The 26,665-nt window shown below is 39.3% G+C and overlaps 3 protein-coding genes across 6 annotated transcripts in view; 1 reads left to right on the forward strand and 2 right to left on the reverse strand.

The window, feature by feature from the left end:
* Positions 1-14,875, forward strand: part of mpp2b (MAGUK p55 scaffold protein 2b) — a 50,592-nt gene extending 35,717 nt beyond the window's left edge. For 3 of the 4 annotated variants that reach the window (XM_060863292.1, XM_060863299.1, XM_060863274.1), the window contains 7 exons: positions 6,036-6,167; positions 6,338-6,440; positions 8,102-8,170; positions 10,329-10,490; positions 10,648-10,850; positions 11,652-11,780; positions 12,193-14,875. In XM_060863292.1, the coding sequence (XP_060719275.1) occupies positions 6,036-6,167; positions 6,338-6,440; positions 8,102-8,170; positions 10,329-10,490; positions 10,648-10,850; positions 11,652-11,780; positions 12,193-12,369 (975 nt within the window). In that variant the 3' untranslated portion in view covers positions 12,370-14,875. The remainder of the gene's footprint in view (positions 1-6,035; positions 6,168-6,337; positions 6,441-8,101; positions 8,171-10,328; positions 10,491-10,647; positions 10,851-11,651; positions 11,781-12,192) is intronic. The other variant, XM_060863283.1, reaches the window with a different exon arrangement.
* Positions 14,876-15,472: 597 nt separating this feature from the next.
* On the reverse strand, positions 15,473-17,692 carry si:dkey-283b1.6 (uncharacterized). The gene is made up of 4 exons (XM_060863309.1): positions 17,546-17,692; positions 17,065-17,106; positions 16,063-16,309; positions 15,473-15,825 (listed from the first exon to the last, which is right to left on the reverse strand). The coding sequence occupies exons 2-4, from the start codon at positions 17,091-17,093 to the stop codon at positions 15,697-15,699; spliced, it is 405 nt and encodes a 134-aa protein (XP_060719292.1). The 5' UTR covers positions 17,094-17,106; positions 17,546-17,692; the 3' UTR covers positions 15,473-15,696.
* A 2,297-nt stretch (positions 17,693-19,989) lies between these two features.
* On the reverse strand, positions 19,990-26,151 carry psmc5 (proteasome 26S subunit, ATPase 5). Its single transcript, XM_060863466.1, has 13 exons — positions 26,051-26,151; positions 25,366-25,437; positions 24,683-24,752; positions 22,918-23,015; positions 22,746-22,802; positions 22,554-22,658; positions 22,324-22,449; positions 22,116-22,242; positions 21,365-21,555; positions 21,085-21,183; positions 20,866-20,976; positions 20,318-20,404; positions 19,990-20,152 (listed from the first exon to the last, which is right to left on the reverse strand). Exons 1-13 carry the CDS (start codon positions 26,072-26,074, stop codon positions 20,099-20,101), a joined length of 1,221 nt encoding a protein of 406 aa, XP_060719449.1. The 5' UTR covers positions 26,075-26,151; the 3' UTR covers positions 19,990-20,098.
* Between the last annotated feature and the right edge of the window lie 514 nt (positions 26,152-26,665).

Here is a 26,665-nt window from a genome sequence, read left to right on the forward strand (position 1 = left end):
ATGTTGGAAGAGACTATCACTTCTGCAGTTTGCACACAATTAAAGTTAAAGTTACACATTTTATTAGCCATGATTCCATTTTTTCATAAACTTAAGTTACTAACTTTATTTATAAAATAATTATTAAAATAGTCTGCAATATCTTTAGATTCTGTTATAAAACCTCCATCAGACTCTACAAAAGAAGGGGATACATTTCTATTTCTACCCATAATTTCATTTAAGATATACCAAAGCTTTTTGCCATCATGTTTAACACTATCAATTCTGTTTTTGTAATACTCTTTCTTTTTCCTTTTATTCATTTTAGTAACTTGGTTCCTTAATTTACAATATTTTAATCTGTCCTCTATTAATCTTGTTTTCACAGCCACTTGTTTAGCCTCATCTCTTTGCGTCATCATATTTTTAAATGTTGAATCAATCCACCTTGCAGTATGTGTTTTTATTACCATATTTTTCATCGGTGCATATTTATCAACAATGTTCAAAAGCATACTCCAAGGAACATCCAAGGAAGCTCCTGGGTTGTGGCCACTAGGGATGCCACAATTCTCAATATAATATTGAACCGTTCGGTACGACATCCACGGTTCAATACACGCTTGTGAATTGCGCAGGGTGAACTCCTCCCCGCGAGTAAATGTTCAATCACTATGCTCTAAAGTTAGGGAGTGATTGGAGATGCGGGCTTTTGTCATCTTATAAAAACACTCGATCCGCGTTACAGACTACCGTCTCGCACTTTTTTCAGCCCCGAGATAATTCCCGACCTCTATGAAAAGACATGCAACAGTATTGTGTACGAATTGGCTCAAGCACAGAGCCTTGCTCTGACCACAGATGGTTGGACCTCGCAGGCAACCGTGAGTTACCTCACTGTAACTGTTCACTACATGTCGGATTGGGAAATGAAAAGCGCTGTACTACAAACCCGTCCCCTGTATGAAAGTCATACAAGCGCTCATTTGGCAGAAGAGTTGACAAACGCAGTGAATACATGGAAGTTGAGGAAGCCAAATACAGTATGTTACTCCCAGTCACCACAGATAAAATGTTTTATGTTTACTAACTTCACATATGTTCATTTTCAAAATTTAGGAATTTATGTGTTCCCCAGTTTGTACATGGGCTACCAGCAGCTGTGATGTCAGTGTTAATTTTAAAATAAAAAATGTTATATTATACAAAACACTAGGAAATAGTGGACTTTTCTTTGCTTTTAAGTAAAATAAAGGAGTATTGCAATAAATCGTTTTTATTTGTTTCTTCTTAAAGTCTTACTGTTCCTATTGCCTAAGCATAAAATAACAAAAAACACTTTTATGTGTTAAGCCATCAGAACCGAACCGAACCGAAAACCGTGGTTAAAAAACCAAGGTATGTATTGATCCGTGGGCTAACTGTATTGTTGCATCCCTAGTGGCCACTGTACACATCTTTCCAATCGACATTTTTTACTTCCCCCACAATCCTTTCAATAGCAGATACTTTATAAAACCTTTTATAAGTACCAAAAATAGCTTTAGCTTTAGGGACTTTAGCTTTCTTGTTAACAGCAATGAGATTATGATCACTAAACCCTACTGGTGTTGACACAACGTCAGTACACAGTTCTGGTACATTAGTGTAAATGTGGTCAATACATTTTGCTGTTGTAATGCCCACCTTGTTGCTAAAGATTCTTGTTGGCACATTAACTATTTGATGTAAATTGCAGACACTTATATAGGAAACTAATTTATTTTTCTTTGTGCATCTGTCATCATTCCAATCAATGTTCATATCTCCAAGCAAGTAAAGTTCACAATTAACATCAGAGACATTATCAAGCATTTCACCTAAGCATGTCAGATAGTCCACGTGTGCATTAGGAGGTCTATAACAGCATCCCACAAGCACTGGTTTCATATAAGGTACATAGACTTCTACCCATATAGTTTCAATGTCATCGCGTATTAAATTTTGTTTTAACTTACAAGGAATGTTACTTTGCACAAAGATGGCCACACCACCACCAAATGTATTTCTATCCTTTCTAAAAACATTAAAACGTTTAACTGGTAATTCAGAGTTTTGAATAGAGCTGTTGAGATGTGTCTCGGATAGGGCTAATATATTGATTGAATACTTGTGCACTAAATTATTAATGTCTTGTATTTTGTTCTTTATACTACAAATGTTTAGATGTGCCAAAACCGAACCTTTACTAGTTTTGGTTGTATACATTAGTGTGATATAAGATATAATTTAAAACACGTCAGAATTATAATTTAACATTATTTTACACTGAATTATGTCTTAGTCCCGGATCCTTTCCTCTCTAGGCAAAATTACCAATTTATCATACCTTAGTATTGCCTTTTCACCTTGGGCTCTAGCAGCTTTAGGTTTAGGCCACAGTTCCTTTCTTCTCTGAAGCACAGCCCCAGAGAAATCTTCATTTATGTAGATGTTAGTCCCCTTGAGTTTTTTAGCAGAGGAAAGAATGCGTTGTTTGTCTTTGAGGCGCAGCAGATTCACCATAACTCTCCTGGGCCTTCCACACTCCTGGTACTGACCTATCCTTTGAACACGCTCTGTTTCAATCTTCCCATCCAGTCCCAGATTATTGGAGAACATGTGCTGCACCTTCTGCTCCAACCCACTCCAACTCTCTTCCTATATCATCCATTATACCTTCAATGACAAAATTTTTCCTTTTATGTTGATTTTCAATGTAGTCAGGCTTAGTGAACATTCCATCAACGTCACGTTTTAAATTCATTATGTCATTTTCAAAAGATTTTATTTTGGCTTCAGTTTCTTTATGTCCAGATTTCATCTCCTCCATCATATGTTCTGTGAATTCCAGACTTGTCTTCAGCTCCTGTACATCCCGTATAACACCATCCAGTCTCTTGTTTGTTCCCTCCATAATCACTTGTATGAAACTTTTAAAGTTTTCTTGTTGCTGAGTTAGCATGTCTTTATAAAACTCTCTCTGCTGCTCCAGCATATGGGAGAGTACACTCATGGTGACAACAGACTCATCCTCACACACTGCGGCTTTAGTTTGCTTAGGAGGCATGATCGTACCAAGATGTACAAAAGGTGATTGTTGTAGTTGAATGTTGGCAAAACTGCTGATGTCCAGGCCCTTCTCCAGCAGAGGCCTACTAGGCCAAGATGCCTCTTGAGTTTAACACCACACTCCTTATGTAGAGTTTTTACACTCCACTAGACACAAAAAACTGAAGCATAAATAGAACTTGCATCAACAAATAAGTCACTGCTAAGATTTCCAAAAGGATTTCACAGATATTTCTTGGATTGGAATAGCCTGTGTGAAAAGCCCACAATAGCCCACAATAGCCTTGTAAGTACGTCTGTGATACAGACGTGCAATCTGATCAAACTGATCATCTCCCCATCCCCATGAATATTAGGTGATTGATGAAGAAGAGCTTTAGTCCCAATCAAACCCTCTCAGTTCGCTCTCTGGTCAGTTTCCTGTTGGCTTGCTTGTTTTCGATCATGCCACTGCCCAGGTATCCCATCAGCCCTCTTTTGAAACCTGATGTGTCATGCTGTGGAGAGCTTTCAGGATGCTAATCTGCACGCTGTCATGAATAAGATCACAGCCATTGTGGTGTAACAGGCGAATGCTGAAGCCAGACACATTTCCGATTCTGCCTGATGTAAAGTTGTAACTTAATCTTTTTTCCATTTAACAAACATAGGGGGAGTGCAAACCTTTGTATGGAAAGAACCATAAATGTTTTCACCTAGCTTAGTAGAAGTTTGAGGCTTTGATATGGATCCATACAGCAGATCAATGTTGTATATTTCGTGTGTTTGTGGTTAAAGAACCAACAGCTTGGCCCGTTTTATCAAGAGTCCCTGGAACCGTGTCCCGTATGATGGAAATGTAGGCCACGTCTGCGTCTCTCCTCCCCCATGTGGCTGCCCCATCTGTGCTCACCTGAGTCACACTTCCTGTCATCCTGACCTCCTGCCCACATTCAGCATGCCCCAGGCTGGTTCCTGACGGGTTCCTGTCGGGTTAACAGCAGCTCTGACAGTATCACAGGTTAATATTAATGTGCTTGTTCCAGTATTTTATGGTCATTATAGTGTCAGACTTTCATACATGCTGAAATGCAGTTGAGATCAACATTAAATGCAACTACAATTGGATAAAAGTATAAAATACTGTTTGTTAATAAATCATCATTCTTGGACAATTGATGTTGTGTTGTGTTGGGCTGTACTGTATTGTGTTGGGCTGCTTGACACCACACATCTAGGGATTATTTTTGTATAACCACACAGCCTATTGTGTGTTATTTCCCATTTTATATATATATATATTCAGGAGGATTCCGCCTGACAGCGACGATATGTATATATATAATATATACATATCGTCGCTGTCAGGCGGAATCCTCCTGAATATATAATATATACATATCGTCGCTGTCAGGCGGAATCCTCGTGTCTCCAAAACCGTTATTTTTCAGGAAATTAAAAAAACGCCGTACCTTATCTGCAGTGCGCAGGGTTTAGTCCGCGTTGCAGTGGATTGTCTTGTGCTAAATTCCTGTCCTCAGGTACGAGCACCAGAACTAGCGGAGGTCAAGATTTTTTTTTCTTTGAGCCCAGTGTTTTGATGACATTTACCTCAGAAGACGTGTTGATTCGTTGCGACTCTTCTTAAGGAGAAATATGCCGTGAAGCTCTCCCGCGGAGTGAAGAAGAGGTGGACTGTTGAAGTGTCCAGTGGAGTTATGAGATTTGAGCTCAAGCTATTTTCAAGACTTTAGATTGGTTAATAACTTGTAAAAATAACAGACCCACATGGGGACTGTCCAATAGCATCGATATGTGAAAAAATATGAAATTGACAAAATTTGGATATACAAGGTTTCCGCCCGACAGCGACGATATATATATCCTTAGATTTTTATACTATCCAAATGCAACCATGGTTTGCTGCTTGTCCAGGAGAAAAACTAAGAGAGAGATAGAAAGTGGGGGAAAACTGGGTAATTTTACGTTTACGCGATATTGCTTCAGGGCCACAGGGTTGCTGTGGTGACACCCCGTTTAGGCCCCTCCCCGCTCTGAATCTTTGTTCTGCTTTCACTCTTTCCTTTTTTAAATGCTCTGTATGGACCATGTGTTACAAATGTCACTGGACTAACTCATGGACTATCTCTAGCTGTGTGTGTACATTTCACTCTGACACACACACTGCCCCATTTTTACAGATCCCCTGTGTTTAGTCTGTGAATGCTGACACACACTTTGAAAACAGGAGAGATAACGTTAATATACTGACAGAAAGGAGACGTGTTGCAGTGTGATGCAATGTGTGTTATATTGTGTGTTGTGGTGTGCGTTGCGTTGTGAATCGTAGTGTGTGTTACAGCGTGTTACAGTGCGTGATACAGTGTGTTACAGTGTTTGTCAGACTGTTCGAGTGTTCTAAGTATTCTATTAGGCTCAGGAATGTGCTGCGTTGCAAGACAGACTTGTGGAACATCTTTGTTGTTTACTTGCGATCCGTTATGTGAAAGATGGCAACTTGCTACTTACATTCAAACTAAAACTTATTTCTGAGTTCAGGCTCAGTCTGGTGATCGTGGTAAATATCATCGCTTCGTCTTCCGGGTGTTAAGTAAAAACAAAAGGTCACACGGTTCACGTCAGTCTGAAATCTGCGGACGGCTTACTGCTTTCAAGCAGCGATTGAAATAGAGAAAATGAGAAGGACAGAAAGGCATATGGGTCATTTCCCTACGTACGTTTACGTCTCATTACGTTGCACAGTTTTTGTCTCTCAGGACATACAACCTCACTGCTGGGGGGACAGACTTTTTGCCCCTTCCCCTATATGGTAATCTATTCAAGTGTTACTGACTAATAGGTAAATATATGTTAAATTGGTAAACGCTGAACCTGTGAGTTTGTAAATGCCATATAATATTTGAGTGATTTTTTAAAAAAGAAACCAACCGTTAATGGCCATATGTGTGTTTCTGAACCATCAGGCATTCGTGAAATGCCACTTCGATTACGACCCCGTTCATGATAATCTGATCCCCTGCAAGGAGGCTGGCCTTCGTTTCCACAGCGGAGAAATCCTGCAGATCTTCAACCAGGATGACCCCAACTGGTGGCAGGTGGGTCTAAGGCACATGAACCAAAATAAAGCCAGAAATCTTTACATTAGTGACGTGACATAGTCGTATTTCAAGCAGCTAATAAATGAGATTGTATTCAGGTGCATTCGGGTGAAATGTGTGTGGATTTTCATTCCTGAGGCCCAGTCGTGACCCTCTGTGTGCTGCAGGCATGTCACCTGGAGGGTGGTAGCGCAGGTCTGATCCCCAGCCAGCTTCTGGAGGAGAAGAGAAAAGCGTTTGTGAAGAGAGACCTGGAGCTAAGCACAGCAGGTACGAGCACACACCTGGAGGTCCTGAAGAAACTTCGGTTTTCTACACTGTAGTGTTTTTTTCCTGCAATAACACACTGAGGTGCAGAGCTCTGAAATCTACACTGTATGATAGCATTACTGCTAACAATAATGATTAGTCGACTATTTGAAAACACACAAGCTGGTGGTGAAACTTAAAGGAAAGATTTTTTTTTGTAATCGAAAATGAATTTTTCATTTATTTACGAGAACAGGTGGGTTTGACATGACCAATGTTTTTTATCAGCTTGGAAGTAAACATCGCCCCCTAGTGGAAATGTAAAGTGAATGTCAGAGAATCTTGAAAAGTCTGAATAATGAATCTGAAATAAAAATCGATCAATTAAATGCATTAAATCTTTTGGGGTTTTTTTGTAATTTTTGCCAATGGGTATAATTAGAATGGTGGTTTATTTTTTCTATAACAGCAGCTTTGACTTGAAGCACAGCTGCAAATTACAAGTTATTTCAATATGTAGCCGTTGTTATAGTAACGGCTCGTTCACAGGGAATTTGTGATGAAACAGATGAAAAGCTTGAAGCCTTCATACAAACTAAAATCTTTCACAACATTAAATTAAACGGATGGATGAAAAGTATGATGTATTGCACATTATTCATTCATTCATTTTCTACCACTTATCCAAACTACTCGGGTCACGGGGAGCCTGTGCCTCTCATCTCAGGTGTCATCGGGCATCAAGGCAGGATGCACCCTGGACGGAGTGCCAACCCATCGCAGGGCACACACACACTCTCATTCACTCACACACTACGGGCAATTTTCCAGAGATGCCAATCAACCTACCATGCATTTCTTTGGACCGGGGGAGGAAACTGGAGTACCCGGAGGAAACCCCCAAGGCACGGGGAGAACATGCAAACTCCACACACACAAGGCGGAGGCGGGAATCGAACCCCCAACCCTGGAGGTGTGAGGCAAACGTACTAACCATTAAGCCACCGTGCCCCACGTTAATGCATGAAAAAGTGTAATTATTGAAAGATGCAGGTGATCATTTTACTTGGTATATGGATCAGAGCATGGATAGCTTCCAGATCTGATGCAACCTTTACTGTTGGTCCAGTGGAAGAGAGCCCCAGACCAGGAACCAGCTTTCTGGAATGAGTGTAAAAATGACCTAAATGCTCTGAAATGCTGTTATAGGAGAATAATCATCTTCGGGGCACCTCCTTATAAATGATTTATTTTTGCTATAACAGCACCATACACACAGTGCTTTATTACTTACTTATTTAGTGAACATTTAAAGAATCATGAATGAATACGTGTCTAACATTATTCTGTAACTTGGTTAACATTCATTTGAAACCAATGGTATGAAACTAGATTCAAATTTGATTATAAATGAATATAATTTATTAATTTAATCTGAAAAAGTTGAAAGTAAATTCACTTACTGTAATGGAGTGAAGTGAAATGAATATAAATTTGTGCTTTTTTTTTTATTAAATATAAAGTGATAGACAGATTTAAAAAAATATTGTGTGTCTCAATAATAAATGATAAAATGCCATGTGGTCTAAAACACTTTGAAGCAGACGTAGACGTGCATATCCTGTAGTGTTATTATGATACACATGTGTGTATGTTACCGGACTGTGTGCTGATGTCTGCAGGACCTCTGTGTGCAGGCATGGGGGGGAAGAAGAAGAAGAGAATGATGTACCTGACCACCAAGAATGCAGGTAACACTGCGTTCTCTCTCTTCTCTCCTTTTCCTATTTTCGTCTGTGGTTTTGTGGCTGTCCTCTCTGTGGCATCCCTGAGCCCAAACCCCATCATAGTCTAAAACTATCTTCCAGTTAAAACCCACCCCAGTCTAAACACTGTCCTAGTCTAAAACTATCCTCCAGTTAAAACCCACCCCCAGTCTAAACCCTGTCCTAGTCTAAAACTATCCTCCAGTTAAAACCCACCCCTAGACCACACCCTGTCCTAGTCTAAAACTATCCTCCAGTTAAAACCCACTCCCAGTCTAAACCCTGTCCTAGTCTAAAACTATCCTCCAGTTAAAACCCACCCCCAGTCTAAACCATGTCCTAGTCTAAAACCATCCTCCAGTTAAAACCCACCCCCAGTCTAAACCCTGTACTAGTCTAAAACTATCCTCCAGTTAAAACATTTAGGGTACTTATCCAGAACAAATTACATTTTTATCTCATTTGATACAACCGAGCAATTGTTCAGGGGCTGAACCATCCTTCAGTTTAAAAACACCCTGATTCCAAAAACCTTTCCTACTCCAAACCCAGCTCAAGTCTAAAACCATCCTTCGCTCCAAAACCATCCCAATTCAAGTGTTCATGAGACTAATGCGGTCTTCAGACAAAGGCAAGCTTCAGTCTAAAACCATCCCATAGTTCAGGAGCATCCCCAGTGAAAACACTCCTAAATGTTCCCTCAGTTAAAAACTTTTCACTTTAACCTTTCCCTAGTCCACATCACCCCAATCCAAAATTATCCCTAGTGCAAGACCACCCCTAACATAACTCCTTGGTCCAAACCATTCCACCAGTCCCCAGTCTAAATCATTTTCCAGTCAAAACGCTTCTAATCCAAAATCATGTCCTAGTCTGAAACCATACTCCAGTCCAAAATGTCCCCCAGTTCCCACCCATCCTCCAGTCCAAAACCTTTCCATGTCTGAAACAGCCCTGCATTCTAAAACCACCTTTCACTCCAAAACTCTCCCAAGCCAAAATGTTTAACTGTCCAAAACTACCACCCAGTCAAAACCTGTCCCCAGTTCAAAACAAACTCCATTATAAAACCAAACAAACCTATCCCCAGTCTCCAAAATGGTCCCTGATTTAAAAACCCAATTTCTCACTAATCCACACCACACCCCCTTCCAATAACGTGTTTAAAGTCTAAAACCTTTTCCAATTCAGACCTTTCATCCCCAGTTCAAATCCCTCCCAAATCCAAAACAGTCCCTTAATGCAAATTATTCCACTAGTCCATAACCATTCACCCGTCTAAACGCTTCCTCAGTCCAGAACCATCCCCTAGTACAAAATCATCCCCAAGCCAGACACCATCAGTCCCCACGCCTACTCAAAACTCTTTCCTAGTCCTTACCCTATGTTACCCTTCCACCATGTCCAAACCATTCCAACTCTCCTTCTCCAAATGCAAACCCTTCTCTCCATCTTGAATCAAAACCAGTTCCACCCAATCAAACAGCATAACTGCTGTTCCTCTCAGTTCAAATTCATACCCCTTGGTGCAAATTACCCACTCATGAACCATCTTGCTAGGTGCAACACGCAGCAAAAGCATGAAAGAAAATCAAATTCATTTCAACCAAGCTGGTTCCTTGTGCATGAGACTTGTAAAGTAGTGTGTGTGTGTGTTCTGCATTCTGCATCGTGTTAAAATTGTATAAATCTGCTTGTATTATCTTTTTGTTCTTACTCTGCCACAGCATCAGGCTTAGATGTTGCAGACCTCTTTTTATTCCAATGTTTTCTTTTTATTTTGTTTTTTATGGTAGTTTTTTTTTTCTGATTTTGTTTATTGCTGATATACAGTATAAATCTAAACCCTATTCTCCTTTTTTGTTTAGTTTTAGGTCATATTTTTGCTGTTTTTCTGATTCCTGCTGACTTTCATCTACTCATAGCTGAAAACTACTTTTCTTCCTTAAATCCGACTTAAAAGTAAAACCGAAGTAAATCTGTTAAATGCTTATAGTATGTAATGTCAACGAAAACAAGTATTTACGGAAATGTTAAAAATCTCAAAATTGTAGTGTAAATCAACATAATTAATTGTTTAATTCTTTATTGAGTTTGATGTACTTTAAAGTTGATTTTTTCCCTCTCTCTCACTCTGTGTCAGAGTTTGACAGACATGAGCTGCTGATCTATGAGGAGGTGGCGAAGGTGCCGCCGTTCCGAAGAAAGACCCTGGTGCTGATCGGTGCACAGGGAGTCGGGCGCCGCAACCTGAAAAACAAGCTGCTGATGTCACAACCTCATCGTTACGGCACCACGACACCCTGTAACACACACACACACACACACACACACACACACACACACACACACACACACACACACACACACAACAATCCAAAGAATCCATATTCCTGTCCATTTCCCATGATGCACCTGTAATAGCTCAAAATACACATTTCCCTTTTCTTGATGCAACATAGACACGTCCCGTAAGCCAAAAGTGGATGAGAAGGAGGGACAGATGTACCTGTTTATGTCACGCAGCGAGATGGAGGCGGACATTAAGAGCGGCCGCTTTCTGGAGCATGGCGAGTATGATGGTAACCTATACGGCACCAAGATCAACTCCATCCATGAGGTGATCGAGTCCAGCAAGGTCTGCATCCTGGATGTCAACCCGCAGGTGAAATAAGAGGATCAATATTAAAGGGTATTTTTACGAGCATCAGAGTTTAGACTTTAGGTCGAGCAATATGGAAAAAAATATAACATGGTACACAAAGAAATATTATGCATTTTAGAAAAGTGTGTGCAATATTGATACTATTGGACAATAATTATGGACTTATATATATATGAAGACTTTTATGGTATGGTGCAGTGTAACTTGACACAAACAATTGGCTCAACTATTTGCGACCAGTGTGTTGTCCAACATTTCCTAAGTTCCCTGCTCACATCAATTCTTACCTGCAGCTAGTTTATTTTTACTGCTTGACACAAAAATCTTTTAGTATCAACTGATACTGTAAGATACAACAGCTAAATAAACGCAAAGAGACATTATAAGTAAAAATAAAGTTTAGGAAGAAGCAGCAGACTTTGTGCATTGGTGCCTGTGTTGATTGTAGCTAGTCCCGTTAGCTCACTTTGCTAATCTGCAAATCTACTACGAAAGCTACTAAATCAAGTTTGTTTGACTTAAATCAAACAAACACATTTAATTTTTATTGTTTGTTTCACTAGAACTTATACAATATACATATTTAACTCTCTGCTGTGACTACATTTCTCATCAAAACTAATAGAAGAAAGGTCACACCCACAAATGAGAGTAGCAGTCACTATACTGTACATACTCAAGAGACAAACTACAACTGACTGCTTACCTGCTAACGTTAACGTAGTGGCTCGTCACCAGTGTTACTCAGTAGCATCACCTAATGGACAAGCGCAATAAATCGACAGATTTCTGTCACTTCAGGCTCTCAAAGTGTTGCGGACAGCCGAGTTCCTGCCCTACGTCGTGTTTATCGAAGCCCCTGACTTTGAAGTGCTGAAGGAAATGAACAGATCTGCCATCGAGGCTAGAGTCGTCACCAAACAGCTCACTGTGAGTTTGGCCAAAAAATTATTATTTATATAAAATAAAATAAATGAAAAAAATAAATAAATAAATAGAACTATTTATGTTACTAACTTATGTTAACTAAATGAACATAGACAATTAAAACTATATTAAACTTATGTCAATATTATATTAACTCAATTTCAAGTTATTACTTTTTGTTACTTTTAAGTCCAGCTGGATCGTGTAATCAATATTTCGATACTTGGCATCTTTTTCTGACTTGATATTGTGTACAAATTTACCAGAAAATACAGAATATTCCTGAAGTTTAACATTCCTTTTCTAAAATATTTGTACAAGTCATATTTTGTGTTAAATTTTAGTTTTCTTTATGAACACAACAAAACATCATCTCAGCAGAATGTTTCTGTGTGTCATGCACATGTGAGAGCAGGACTGCGAGCTGAAGAGGACAGTGGAGGAGAGTGAGAGGATCCAGAGAGCTTATGGTCACTACTTTGACCTCACCATCGTCAACGACAACCTGGACGGCGCATATCGCAGCCTGAAGGTGGCGCTAGAGAGACTGACCACTGAGCACCAGTGGGTTCCTGTCAGCTGGGTTTTCTGAGCCGTGCTAAGGCACGGCACATTATATATATAAGAAGGTGAAATGGTCAAACCTAGAAACAGCCATGTTTAAATTCTACCAAAAACACAGATTATTTTCATGCTAGATATAAGACTCAAAATCCACTTTTTTTCTGACATTAAGGTGTAAGATGTTGTGAGTTTGTGAACTATGCGCAATCTGTGTGTTAAAATTAACACACACACCAGTTCACCCAGAATTTAAAGATGGCTGCTCAGGTATGCTAGGCTTGATTGAGAATGATTTACTCTTTCACTGCTAATATGGTGCAGGTTTGCCATTTAACTCTTCTAGGCAGGCATGAGATTTTGCATTTACTGTTTATAAGACCTCTTTACAAACTGACTGGCTGTTACATGAAAGGAAAAAAGTCACACTCAAATTAACATCTCAATGCAAATGAAGTGACCAATATCAGAGAAGTCGTCACTAAAGAGAGTAACACTACAAATCTTAAGAACAACCTAAAAATCCACCAGATTTCTGAGTTATCGGAGTTACTGCTGCCAACAAGCAGTTCCTGACCTGTTCTCCATTCACAGCACTCAACATGCTGAGCCTCAAGGTCAGTAACCACAAAGGAAAGCCAGAAACAGCTGGAGGTAGTTTGATTGCACAGAGCCAGCAATGACTGAATTAAAAAAAATAAGAAAGAGGAAAAGGTTGATTGGTTGCTGTGGAGAAACATGCTGCAGTGGTGAGTAACTTCCACGTAAACCTTAGCATGTAAACCTCCACGTAAACCTCACACTCAGCAGCACCAAACCACTGCTTTAGGATCCATAAATCAAGATTTTATTTTAATGGAAATTGACGAGAGGTTGAAATCAGCATTTCACAAAACTAGCGCATGCTTTCATATCACAGGAAATTAAAGAGTTACAGATACATTGTGTACATGTTTTTGTTTGTAAGGTTTGATCATTGTTTTTATACCACTTTTTTAAAATATTATTGATGGAGTAATGCTACCATGTGCCACCAAAATGCTACGTGTTCTAGACTGTGGGTTATATTAGCATTTAGTTTCATTTAGTTAAGTCATGAAAACTCCAACAAGATGAAGCGCACTTCAAGAACCCAAATTTATTCATCACTTTTATTCAACCCAAAATAAGAATGTTGGACACTTCATGCACTCAACACTTGCAGCTTTGCTTATATAGCGGAAATGTTGCGGGACTAGAAGAAAATGACCAGAGTGAGAAAATTAGCTCATGCTGTGTAAACTTTAAACGTTTACTGCATTCTGCTAAAGGTATGTTACGTGTGTTTGATGCCATTCGATTTTGATTTGGGCTTCTACTTCCAGATTATACAATGCTTCTTACATTCACATACTCTAGATACACACTCAAGCTAACTAGCTACATGCTCAACCATGCTCAATCTACACGATTAAGCTAACTCTAGATATATACTAAAGTTAGCTAGCTACATGCTCAAGCTAAGTCTAGCTACATACTAAAGCAAGCTAGTTACATGCTCAAGCTAACTCCAACTGCATGCTATGTGCTTGAGCTAAATCTAGCTACACACTAAAGCTAAGCTTAATACTAAAGTTATCTAATTACATTCATTCATTCATTCATCTTCTACCGCTTATCCGAACTACCTCGGGTCACGGGGAGCCTGTGCCTATCTCAGGCGTCATCGGGCATCAAGGCAGGATACACCCTGGACGGAGTGCCAACCCATCGCAGGGCATATCTAATTACATGCTCAAGCTAATTAATACTAAATCTAACTAGCTACACCCTCAAGCTAACTGTAACTACCTACTAAAGCTAATTAGCTACATTTCTAGCTCCGTGCACTTATCAGACTGGAAGTCAGTTGAGACAATCAAATTTGATGCTCCCACTTGCTGTAGTTCATTTATATAAACAAACAAAACAAAACAAAAAAACATACACACTCCAGTTTTACTTTGCTGTAGATTAGTTTGCTCCATGTCCCACTCCACACTCATGTAGCAAACATAGCAAGCGTTGTTTGGCGAATATGGAGAGTAAGGTGTCAAAAAAAAAAGTAAATTTGATTCAGTTGATTCCATCTGCACAAAAACTTGAGCCCAGAGAAACAAGAACCCTGACAGGAGCCAGTGAGGTTCTCTATTTTACAGTTAACAACAATCACTCCTATTAAATGTGTGAAGAAGCGATGGAGCCGAGATATAGTGTGTGTGTGTGTACCTGTGAGTCGTATATTAATGCTGTATATTTGTACAGACGCCGTGTGAAGTGTAGCTGTTTGTTTCTATCCTCCTGAATGAGAGATGATGAGAAAAATGTTGTGCTTAAATAACCTTGAGCTCATACTAGAACACAGTGTCCTGTAAATTAAAGCAGCAATAAGTGTCCTGTCATTTAGAGACATCCCTGAAGAACTGGATTGATGTTTGGTTCTGAATTTGGCTGTAAACAGGAGACTAATAAAGTATGAATCTAATAAAGTATGTATCTAATAAACCAGATCAAACCCCCATATGACTTACTCGGGATTTATCTGTGAGGGAGAAAGGGACGTGTGTGTGTGTGTGTGTGTGTGTGTGTGTGTGAGAGAGACATCATAATGATAAACAATTTACTGGAGAAACATATGCAGATAATAACAGCATGCCGGTGAAGGGGACAGACAGGAAGAGGAAGAAAGAAACGTTAAGAAAGAATCAATGAATAATAAGTGAAATAAACGTAAGTAAAAGAGAATGAAAAAGGATGAAAAAGTAAAGGGAAAATAAGTAAAATTAATAAAAAGAAAGTAACAGTAAAAGACAGCATATTTTGTTTTTTGAAAAACAAAATAAAAGAAATAAAGGTAAAGAAAGAAACAAGGAGTGAAAGAAATATATGAAAACAGTGGGAGAAAAAAAGAGAAATTAACAGTGACAAACAAGAAAGAAAGAAAGAAAGAAAGAGAAAGAAACAAGAAATTAGACATTGCTATCTCAGACTCTGCCTCTCACTATCTCAGACTCAGCCCCTGAAACAGAACTGTGGTGACGTTTCCTCTCCCTCCTGGTAAAGTCCCAAGATGTCAATAATCTCCAGACTCCTTTTACTTACAACAACTGGTAAAGTGCTTTGCATTTTGTTTATTCACAGTATAACTATCTCTCTCTCTCTCTCTCTCACACACACACACACACACGCACAGACACACACTCTACAGCAAAAACGGACTATGGATCATCAAGCCGTTTTACAGTCATTGTAAACTTCTCACGTTATCAACAATATAACAATCTATTATTATCAATAATAAATCAAAATGATCCATAGCTCGGATCTGGTCCTGGTCTTTTCACTGTCCATTTGTGTTCAGTGTCCATGACATTTGCTGTGTCTGTTGAGGTAAATTGCGAGGAAATGACAGCTGCTCCACGATTTCAGTGTAATCTGGTGGTGCTTCATCAGGAATGCTTATCTTCCTCTGCAAAACAAACAAACAAAAAAAAATCCAGGCTCCTGCTTATGGCTTGCACAGAACATTCTATTACTTATATTTTAGCAATAAGAATTAGCATTACAAAAAATATTGTGCAAAACATAATAAACATGAGAAATATTGTAGGAAAACATGTAAGAATTAGCATAAGGGGTATTGTATATGAAAATAACAACATCCATATACATTTGGATGTCAAAGTCAAGAAAGATAGGTATTTACCTCTGAATATGGTGGTGGAGGGATGACAGTGGCGAGGGAGTCGTATGCAGGAGGCGCAAAAGTCTCCACAGATGACAGTGAAGCCTCATCAAGGTTGTCATCGTTAACCGAGATGGGAATGACATATATAGGAGTGTTCTGGTGCTGCAGCTCGCTCGCACTTGATTGGCTGAAGCACCGGAGCTTACAGCAGCATTTCATCAAGACCATAGCAATGGAGAAGCCCAGGAGTGGCGATAAGAACATCCTGTTTGGTGCAAACCAAATAAACTTAGCATTACACACTTTAGTGTTTTTGGAAAAAAAAAAAATCCAAACACTGTTATGTCCAGCACTAATTTGCATGATAACAATCCTACACTAGATTACTACTATTACAATACTGAACCTGAATACAACAATCAATTTTCAATTAAAAAAAACATCCATGCTTGTCTTACTCCTGTCTTTGTGATGTAAACGCATTGAGACCTGAGGAAATGTTTTCTGTTAGTTGCTGTTGCTATCAACAAATGTTTAGCTTTAACATGTTATGTGAATGATTAAAACACTTTGTTTAGTCAGGAATGAGAGATCCTGAGCGTATCAGGGAAAATGCATTCTTTAAATGACATTTGAATTTTTTTTATTTTACAATTTTCATCACTGTTATTACAGATGCTAACTGTTATTACAGATGCTAACTGTTAGCAATGTTGTCAGTCATAATAATCTCCACACACAAGAAAATCTAATGACTTATAAATTTATAAAGTATACATTTATCATTAGATACCTTTTTAAAGAATGTTTATTCTACATATAGTATAAACAAAATAATTACATTTCTACAAAATGTTTGTTTTTCAGTCAAGCATTTTTAAGAGTTTAAGGAATTAAGCGTTATTTATTATTAAGAGGTAAGAGTTAACTACTTGATATATGTGATAATTCAACTTACTTTATATTGTAGATAAACTTAAATAAACTTTCTATATATAGTATATAAACATTTAAACTTACTTTATATAGTAATAATCCATCTCAATCATTCCTGCTGCTGGTCTGGGAAAAGAAAAAAGCATTAAAAATGTTTTGTTTTAGTTATCTATAAAAAGCTGTAAGATTTCAATCCAGGAAGCTCTTGAAAACCCAACAGGTCTGTATCAGTATTTAGCATTGGCACCTCCGTGTCTGTGCCGATGTTTGAATCAGTAAAAGCTGCTTAGTTTTGAGGTCAATGTCAAGAGACGGGAATGAGACAGTCTTTCCCAAAAAGTCCTGATAAAAACATTTGGTATGGTATCGTAAATGTTGTAAAACACACAAATTATATATATATAATCACAGATACAAAAACCTTTCAGGAATTAGGAAAGCTGCTTTCCTAATCAGCTACAGTGTCATCTTAACCCTAATCATGGCCTCACAGTAATTATAAATTACTAGCTACAGCAATTGACTAATAGCTTAAAGCAGAAACTTTATTGAATCAAATACTTACAGTGAATCAAAATAAAGTTTTAAGATGTTCAAAGAAACTCCTCAGGCTGAGCTTACAGTATTCGAGGTGTCCCGAAGTGGTGAAAAAACAGCACATGAGGACTTTGAGCAGGTGACTGACGCAACAAACTGTTGCCGTTTACACCCAGGGAAAGCTGAAGGAGTATCAGACGACGTGCTGGACATGACAGTCGAGAAGTTACAGTAGAAACAGCAAAATGACTTTCAAGTGAACAACCACCAAAGGCCGCAACAACGGGTTAATAATTATAAAGGTTTTTTTCATGCTGAGAAGTCAACAATAACTGAGAGCTCTGACAGGATACCGAGGCAGTAAATGATTGAAAACTAATTCCATTTCTGCCATTTAATTTTTATGACATAAAACTGTTCACATTATATATATATATACAGGGAGTGCAGAATTATTAGGGAAGTTGTATTTTTGAGGATTAATTTTATTATTGAACAACAACCATGTTCTCAATGAACCCAAAAAACTCATTAATAGCAAAGCTGAATATTTTTGGAAGTAGTTTTTAGTTTGTTTGTAGTTTTAGCTATTTTAGGAGGATATCTGTGTGTGCAGGTGACTATTACTGTGCATAATTATTAGGCAACTTAACAAAAAACAAATATATACCCATTTCAATTATTTATTTTCACCAGTGAAACCAATATTACATCTCAACATTCACTAATATACATTTCTGACATTCAAAAACAAAACAAAAACAAATCAGTGACCAATATAGCCACCTTTCTTTGCAAGGACACTCAAAAGCCTGCCATCCATGGATTCTGTCAGTGTTTTGATCTGTTCACCGTCAACATTGCGTGCAGCAGCAACCACAGCCTCCCAGACACTCTTCAGAGAGGTGTATTGTTTTCCCTCCTTGTAAATCTCACATTTGATGATGGACCACAGGTTCTCTATGGGGTTCAGATCAGGTGAACAAGGAGGCCATGTCATTAGTTTTTCTTCTTTTAGACCCTTTCTTGCCAGCCACGCTGTGGAGTACTTGGACGCGTGTGATGGAGCATTGTCCTGCATGAAAATCATGTTTTTCTTGAAGGATGCAGACTTCTTCCTGTACCACTGCTTGAAGAAGGTGTCTTCCAGAAACTGGCAGTAGGACTGGGAGTTGAGCTTGACCCCATCCTCAACCCGAAAAGGCCCCACAAGCTCATCTTTGATTATACCAGCCCAAACCAGTACTCCACCTCCACCTTGCTGGCGTCTCAGTCGGACTGGAGCTCTCTGCCCTTTACCGATCCAGCCACGAGCCCATCCATCTGGCCCATCAAGACTCACTCTCATTTCATCAGTCCATAAAACCTTAGAAAAATCAGTCTTCAGATATTTCTTGGCCCAGTCTTGACGTTTCAGCTTGTGTGTCTTGTTCAGTGGTGGTCGTTTTTCAGCCTTTCTTACCTTGGCCATGTCTCTGAGTATTGCACACCTTGTGCTTTTGGGCACTCCAGTGATGTTGCAGCTCTGAAATATGGCAAAACTGGTGGCAAGTGGCATCTTGGCAGCTGCACGCTTGACTTTTCTCAGTTCATGGGCAGTTATTTTGCGCCTTGGTTTTTCCACACGCTTCTTGCGACCCTGTTGACTATTTTGAATGAAACGCTTGATTGTTCGATGATCACGCTTCAGAAGCTTGGCAATTTTAAGAGTGCTGCATCCCTCTGCAAGATATCTCACTATTTTTGACTTTTCGGAGCCTGTCAAGTCCTTCTTTTGACCCATTTTGCCAAAGGAAAGGAAGTTGCCTAATAATTATGCACACCTGATATAGGGTGTAGATGTCATTAGACCACACCCCTTCTCATTACAGAGATGCACATCACCTAATATGCTTAATTGGTTGTAGGCTTTCGAGCCTATACAGCTTGGAGTAAGACAACATGCATAAAGAGGATGATGTGGTCAAAATACTCATTTGCCTAATAATTCTGCACTCCCTGTATATATATATATATATATATATATATATATATATATATATATAAACTTTAATGTCTTAATGATAAAGATAAGTTAAAAAAGTAAAACTACAGGTAAAAAAACAACGACAAATGATTAATAGAATAAGCAGAACAAATGTTTGGGAATGTAAAAAGAAATACAATGTTTTGGTTTTTATTTTGTATCCCCTTTCAGAACAAATCTAGGAGTCTAAACCATTTATTAGCAGTTTATGTTTTTTTTTTTTTTTAAAAATCATAAAAATGTAAAGATTCTGAGGAAATGAAGAAATTTTATCCTGTTATTCAATTTAAAAGGAATAAAGTAAATTCATGCTGCAGGTCTGTCAGTAGCTAAGCTTCTGTTAGCTATATGAAAATGTGTCGTCGTCACCTCACGTTGCTTCAACATCTACAATACCTAAATCATCACCTACTCGTGTGATGCAGAATATGAAACGGGAGACATAATTCTGAACAGGAGACACCATTTATTTAAAATAAATTCAGGGCACAGTTATAAACCAAAGAAAAAAAAAATCAATACAGGTGAGGTTGTAAGGTGCAGGTGATAAAGCCTCTACTTCCAGAGCTTCTTGATAGACATGTTCTTCTCGCTGTCTTTCTGCATCACCTAAAAGTAAAGAACAGTGTACTTATAGTTTCATTCTAAAAGCGTATGGAGAAGATAACTGAGAAGTTAACTCTTACTAAACAATGTTTTTCCGGTGCACAATTTGTCTAACTGCCTTTAAAAATTCAGTAAGCAGTAACAAAGTATAAATTTAGATGAATGTACCTTTGCAACAGCCATCTCGAAGTCTTCCTGGGTGACGTGGACCCTCCTCTCTCGCAGGGCATACATGCCAGCTTCTGTACAAACGCCCTGCGTGAAAAAAGTTAACAATGACGTATGGTGGATGGCGGCTATTCACACCAGAGCTGCAAGAAGAGGTCAGTTCTGATGATCAAGTTTAATATAGAGCCACAAACAATGGCCAGTCATGGAGGGAAAAAAAACGAGACAGCATGCCATACATTAGAACTAAGCCACAGAAAAAGGCCAGCTGTAATGGCAGGGTTAGGACAAAGTCCAGGCAATATGGCCAACTCTATGACTAGGTTAGGGTTAGCTGGTTAGCTGAAATGGGCAAGTGGTCAAGCTACATGTTGGGATGGTCAAGTTCAGGGTGGACTAAGGGCATCTAAGCATTGCTTATTTAGCCTTAGTTTGTAAGCAACCTATTATTGTGAGGAACAATGCAAGTGGTCTGTAGAATAGAACTGATCAGACTCTTGATTCCACTGTAGTACCACTGTATTTTCCAGTCTTCCTGCTGACCTTACCTTAACCTCAGCACCTGATGCCCCTGGCATGAGCTCGGCGATTTTGCGCAGGTTGATGCCACGCGTCAGATTCATTTTGCGTGAGTGGATCTTCAGGATGTCCAGACGGGCCTGTTGAGAAAGAGAACAGTGAGCGTTGTGGCTCTTTGCTGCTGTACACACTATGATGATAAGCATCAGACAAGCATCTGGTTAAGGTTTATGATGAAATTACAAGACCTCTTCATTGGGAGGGGGGAACTCGATTTTCCGGTCGATGCGGCCGGGCCGGAGAAGAGCCGAGTCGAGGATGTCTATGCGGTTGGTGGCCATGATGACCTGCAGGAGACAATCAAATGTCAGGAACTGTTACATTATTGAGCAACAACCGAACATCCAACAGTTTGGTAACTAGTTACAGTCAGGTCTAAAATTCTCACTGCACTGGTAATAATAATAAAGGATAATAAAGGAATAAAATAATCAGGATTCTCTGTGATGAATAATATCCATCCTGTACCTTGATGTTCTTGGTGGCCTCAAAGCCATCAAGCTGGTTGAGGAGCTCGAGCATAGTGCGCTGCACTTCACTGTCACCACCGGAGCCTCCCTCTAGACGTGAGGAGCCGATGGAGTCAATCTCATCCATGAATATGATGGAGGGCGCATGCTCACGTGCCATCACAAACAGCTCACGCACCATTCGTGCACCTGCAAAACAGATGGTATAATTACAGAAACCCCACTCCAATATATTCTTTTATTATGAGTATATAAAGTGGCATATCGTCGCTGTCAGGCGGAATCCTCGTATCTCCAAAACCGTTATTTTTTTTAACCCTGTAGTGCACAGGGTTTAGACCGCGTTGCAGTGGATTGTCTTGTGCTAAATTCCTGTCCTCAGACGAGCACCAGAACTAGGTCAAGATTTTTTTTTCTTTGAGCCCAGTGTTTTGAAGACATTTACCTCAGAAGACGTGTTGATTCGTTGCGACTCTTCTTGAGGAGAAATATGCCACGAGTGAAGAAGAGGTGGACAGTTGAAGTGTCCAATGGAGTTATGAGATTTGCGCTCAAGCTATTTTCAAGACTTTAGATTGGTTAATAACTTGTAAAAATAACAGACCCGAGTGGGGACTGACCAATAACATCGATATGTGAAAAAATATGAAATTGACAAAATTTGGACATATGAGGTTTCCACCCGACAGCGACGATATGATGATTACAGTACAGTATTTATAACTATTGCTTTAGTTCGCTGTCCTCACCCTCTCCGATGAACTTCTGCACGAGCTCGGAGCCGGAGACACGGATGAATGTGCAGTCGGTGTGGTGAGCTACAGCTCGAGCTAGCAGTGTCTTCCCAGTGCCGGGAGGTCCGTACAACAGCACCCCCTACAGGTCAACATGAGTGGTATTGCAGTCTGCTGTAATATGTGACGTATTAAAATACGAGTAGGGTTTGGCTCCACCCACCTTCGGTTGTGCAATTCCGAGGGCCTCGAAGAGCTCCGGGTGCTTGACGGGCAGCTCAATCACCTCCTTGATCTCTTTGATCTGCTTATCCAGGCCACCAATCATCTCATAGGTAGAATCTGGCACCTACAGGCCAGACAGGAAAGAAAAAAAAACATTTTACTTTACTCATTACTTTAAAACATTTTATTTTAGTTTATTTTATTTACACACACAGACACACAAAGTACCTTCTCCACCATCATGAGTGACACCAGAGGGTCCACTTTGTTGGGGAGGATCTTGTGCAGCGTGTAGCTGTCATTACGCAGTGCCACCCGGCAGTTCGGAGTCACCTGCGGGAATTAGTTAATATTTCATGACAGATCATCGACAAAACAAGAAGCAATCTTGAAGTAACTAGACCAATATGAAACACTCACGTCATTAATGTCGATGTTCTTGTCAACGTCCACCACAAATTTCCCCTCAGGGTGAACCTACAGACACACGAGGAAACACAAAGCAAAACATTGTGACCATGCATCAGCAAACACAAAAAGTTATACTGGCACCATGGCTCATTAGCTCAGTGGATTACTGCACGCAACTTACCTTTACCAGGACTTTTTTCTTGTCCATGGCTCGGACCACCTCGCCAACATAGGAACCCTGTTCCTGCAGCAGTTGCAGCTCCTCACGAAGCAAACGCACTGCACAAAGACAAAGCCATGTCAACCAGAAACTAAGCACCTTCTTCTACTTTCAGCTTTTTTTAGGGGTCCTCTTTCAACACATCCATACTGTACATCTCCTCTTTGGCCTTCCTCTTGACCTCTTACATGCTCCATCTCCAACATCCTTCTACCAATATAACCACTCTGTCTCCTCTGTTCATGTCCAAACCATCTCGATCTATCCTCTCTGACCTTGTCCCCAAAACAGACAACCTGAGCTGTCCCTCTGATGTGCTCGTTCCTAATCCTGTCCATCCTCGTCACGCCTAAAGAGAACCTCAACATCCTCATCTCTGCCTCATGACTTTTTCTCACTCTGTGTATGCTACAGTCTCTAACCCATACAGCAGAGCCTTTCACCTCTCCTTTGATTCTTGCTGACAATCTTCTGTCACACAACACTTTTCTCCATCCACTCCAGCCCTCCTGTACTCATCTCTTCACCTCTTTTCCACACAGGATAGTTGACCAGAAATACTTAAACTCCTGCACCTTCTTGACCTCAGCCCCCTGCAACCTCACTGTTCAACTTTCCTCCCTCTCACTCATACACATGTATTCTGCCTTAAAACATCTGACTTTCATTCCTCTTCTTTCCAGAGCAGACCTCCACCTTTCCAGGTGTTCCTCCAATTGCTTCTTACTCTCACTACAGATCACAATGTCATTTGCAAGCATCATTGTCCACGGTGATTTGTGTTTGACTTCATCTGTTAACCTGTCCATCACCATAGCAAAAGAGAAGGGACTCAATCCTTGATGTAGCCCCAGCCTCTGTCTGACCTACAGCACATCTCACTGCTGTCATACTTCTCTCATACATATCCTGAACTACTCTGACTTACTTCGCTGCCACTCATAACATCCTCATACAGTACCATAGCTCTTCTCTCGGCACCCAGTCATACGCTTTCTTAAATCCACAAAGACGCAGTGCAGCTCCTTCTCACCATCTCTGTACTTCTCCATTAATATTCTCAGAGCAAATATTGCATCTGGGCATGAAGCCATACTGCTACTCACAAATATCCACTTTTCTTAGCCTAGTTTACACTACTCTTTCCCATAGCTTCATTGTGTGGCTCATCAACTTTATACATCACCCTTCTTGGCATCTTCCGACTCCTGTCGAATAATCTAGATAGAAACTCCCCTGCTGTCTCTACTAGACACTTCCACAACTCCACAGGTATGTCACCTGACCAACAGCCTTTTTTCTCTGAGACTTCCTCACCTTATCCTTTCTAATTTTTCCCCATTTCTTAATCTCTAAAATATTCACCTCTTCATCTCGTCTTTCCCTCTCATTTTCCTCATTCATCAGCTCCTCAAAATACTCCCTCCTCCTTCTCTGCACTCTCTCCCTATTCTCAGACCTATACTCATGCCTTACCTCCTCTCTCTCTGACGATGAACCCTTCTCTCCACCAACAGTAGCCCGAGTTCCGCTGGCACCCTGTTGGCACCCTTCCTGACGCAACCCTCTCTATTTATCTGTGCTTAGGACCGGCACAGAAACCACTAGCTTGCAACCCCTGTGGCTAGATTCTCCACTAACCGTGTGTCAATAATGTTATACTGCATCTAAACACGTGAGATTATTTAAAGGTTTTAAAAGAAATGCTTGTTATTATGGAGTCTACCTTTAGCATTAAGCTCATTTCTCTGGGCCTGCAGACGCCGAAGGTTCTGGCTCTTCTCATTGACAGTCAGCTACAAACCACAAAAAAAATAAATAAATAAATAAATAAAAAATAAAAAATACAAAAAAATTTCAAGATTCATTATTCAAAAACTCTATTAACCTATGAAAATACTTAGTTTGCACATCTTGAGTAATACTAAGAAATACAATGTAAAGTGTAAAATGTAAAAACTAAGCTGCAATTTTATGCCTCTGAAACAAAAGCACATGAACCTGAATCAATTTAAAGGGTTGTTTTTGTAATGGACATCACGTAATCTTAAACTAACGAGAGAAGCCAGAATTCAAACAAGCACACAGTGATAATGATAATGGGAGTTTCGTGTCTTTTCAGTGAGTCGGATCATTTACACGAGCCGCTATAGCTCAATAATTCGAGCCGACTCTTTCAAACATACAAGCTAAATAAAATGTCAGATGTTATAGAACGGACTTTTCAATTCAATTGCACTAGAACAGTAGATGCATTGATAGGATTTACAACAAAAGCAACAACAAACAAACAAAGAAACAAACAAACAAAAAAAACCCACATGGCTCATGTGCGAGCTGACTCACAAGATTCGTATAAAAGATCCGAATCAGAGTCGACTCGTTCGAAAATGACAAGACTAGTCTTACTTGTAACTCCTCGATTTTGGACAGGTAATACTGTCGGAGACCTGAGCCTCCTTTACTGTCCTCCAACTCCATCTAAAAAAAATACACAGCAAAAAGCAGAATCGATCAATAACTCATTGTATATAATCTAGCATGAATTTCTCTAAGCTACAGCAAACATTGCAACTAACAACGACAGTACAACATTTATAAAACTACAATAACAAATAAATCCTGGTTAGTTTCCTGCTCTAAATGAAATAATTCGAAAAATAAAACAACAAACTGAACGCCGGCACTAACTACTAGCATTTTTCTTACATTAGCAAAGCTAATATCATTCTGTAATTCCTACCCGTTTTATATTAAGCCCCACCTCCTGGGCGAGGATTGGCCTGTAGGTCATGCATAAAAAGTGGATGTCCAATCAGAAAACAAATCATAGAAAAACTATCAAATCCTAGTAAAGAAGGCGGGACAAGTCAGAATACAGGTGGAGAAAAAACGCTTTTAGCTAGTAATAACAATGAGACAGCAAACTGCAATCTATTTTAAGATATTTAAAACCCTATAAATACGACTTCTCTCCTCTTGTTACACGACACATATATACGCGAATGTCTTTCGGGTGAATATAATGCAGAATAACATATAAATTAGTACAAGGAAACTGCGATTTGTTTCATTTGGAGGAATCATAACTTACATGGTCGACTCCGTCAAGCGCCATCTTGAAACCTAATGACCATATCCACTGGATTATGACGTATTTCCGGTCTCTGTCGTATTAAATTTCCCAATTTCCTCTTAAAAGTAAAAAAAATATATATATAGTATAGAGTAATGAACAGTAAAAATAAGTAAAAAAAAAAAAAAAAAAAATCCCAGAATCCTTAAATGAATTAAAATAATATTTTTTTCGTCACTTACAGGAAAACACTTACATTTATTTGCTGACTCATCCTGTACTACTATTGTTTTTGTACAATTTTATGCTTACTATAATGTAAGATATATTTTATATTACTATAACTATAGGTCCAGCCCCCAGAAAGGGGCGTGTCTTGATCTACAGTATCCAAATATAGCTGCTATCAGGTGTGTTTAGAATCATAGTGATGTGTAAATCATTCATGCACTTCAACATAGCATCATGTTCCTGTTTCAAAAAGAAAAGCATCAATATACAGAATCTATTTGTGAATAGAATAGGTTGCTTTCAGGAGCTCAGTGAATTCAAGTGTGGTATTCAACTGTGACATCTTGCCACTTGTGCAATTAGTCCACTCCTGACATTTCCTCAGTACTAAATATTATAAGA

This window comes from Tachysurus vachellii, chromosome 2 (assembly GCF_030014155.1).
Source record: "Tachysurus vachellii isolate PV-2020 chromosome 2, HZAU_Pvac_v1, whole genome shotgun sequence".
In the NCBI taxonomy this organism is placed as follows: domain Eukaryota; kingdom Metazoa; phylum Chordata; class Actinopteri; order Siluriformes; family Bagridae; genus Tachysurus; species Tachysurus vachellii.

Bases quoted from the DNA above. Each gene is read 5' to 3' on its own strand.
- si:dkey-283b1.6 (XM_060863309.1), bottom strand. From the start codon at position 17,093: ATGATTGAGATGGATTATTACTATATAAA. The intron at 16,310-17,064 runs GTAAGTTTAAAT...TGCACCAAACAG, and splicing joins ATGGATTATTACTATATAAA to GATGTTCTTATCGCCACTCC. The intron at 15,826-16,062 runs GTAAATACCTAT...TTTGTTTTGCAG, and splicing joins CTCCACCACCATATTCAGAG to AGGAAGATAAGCATTCCTGA.
- psmc5 (XM_060863466.1), bottom strand. From the start codon at position 26,074: ATGGCGCTTGACGGAGTCGACCAT. The intron at 20,977-21,084 runs GTCTTGTAATTT...CTTTCTCAACAG, and splicing joins TCCCCCCTCCCAATGAAGAG to GCCCGTCTGGACATCCTGAA. The intron at 20,405-20,865 runs GTAAGGTCAGCA...TTTTTCACGCAG, and splicing joins CATCAGGTGCTGAGGTTAAG to GGCGTTTGTACAGAAGCTGG.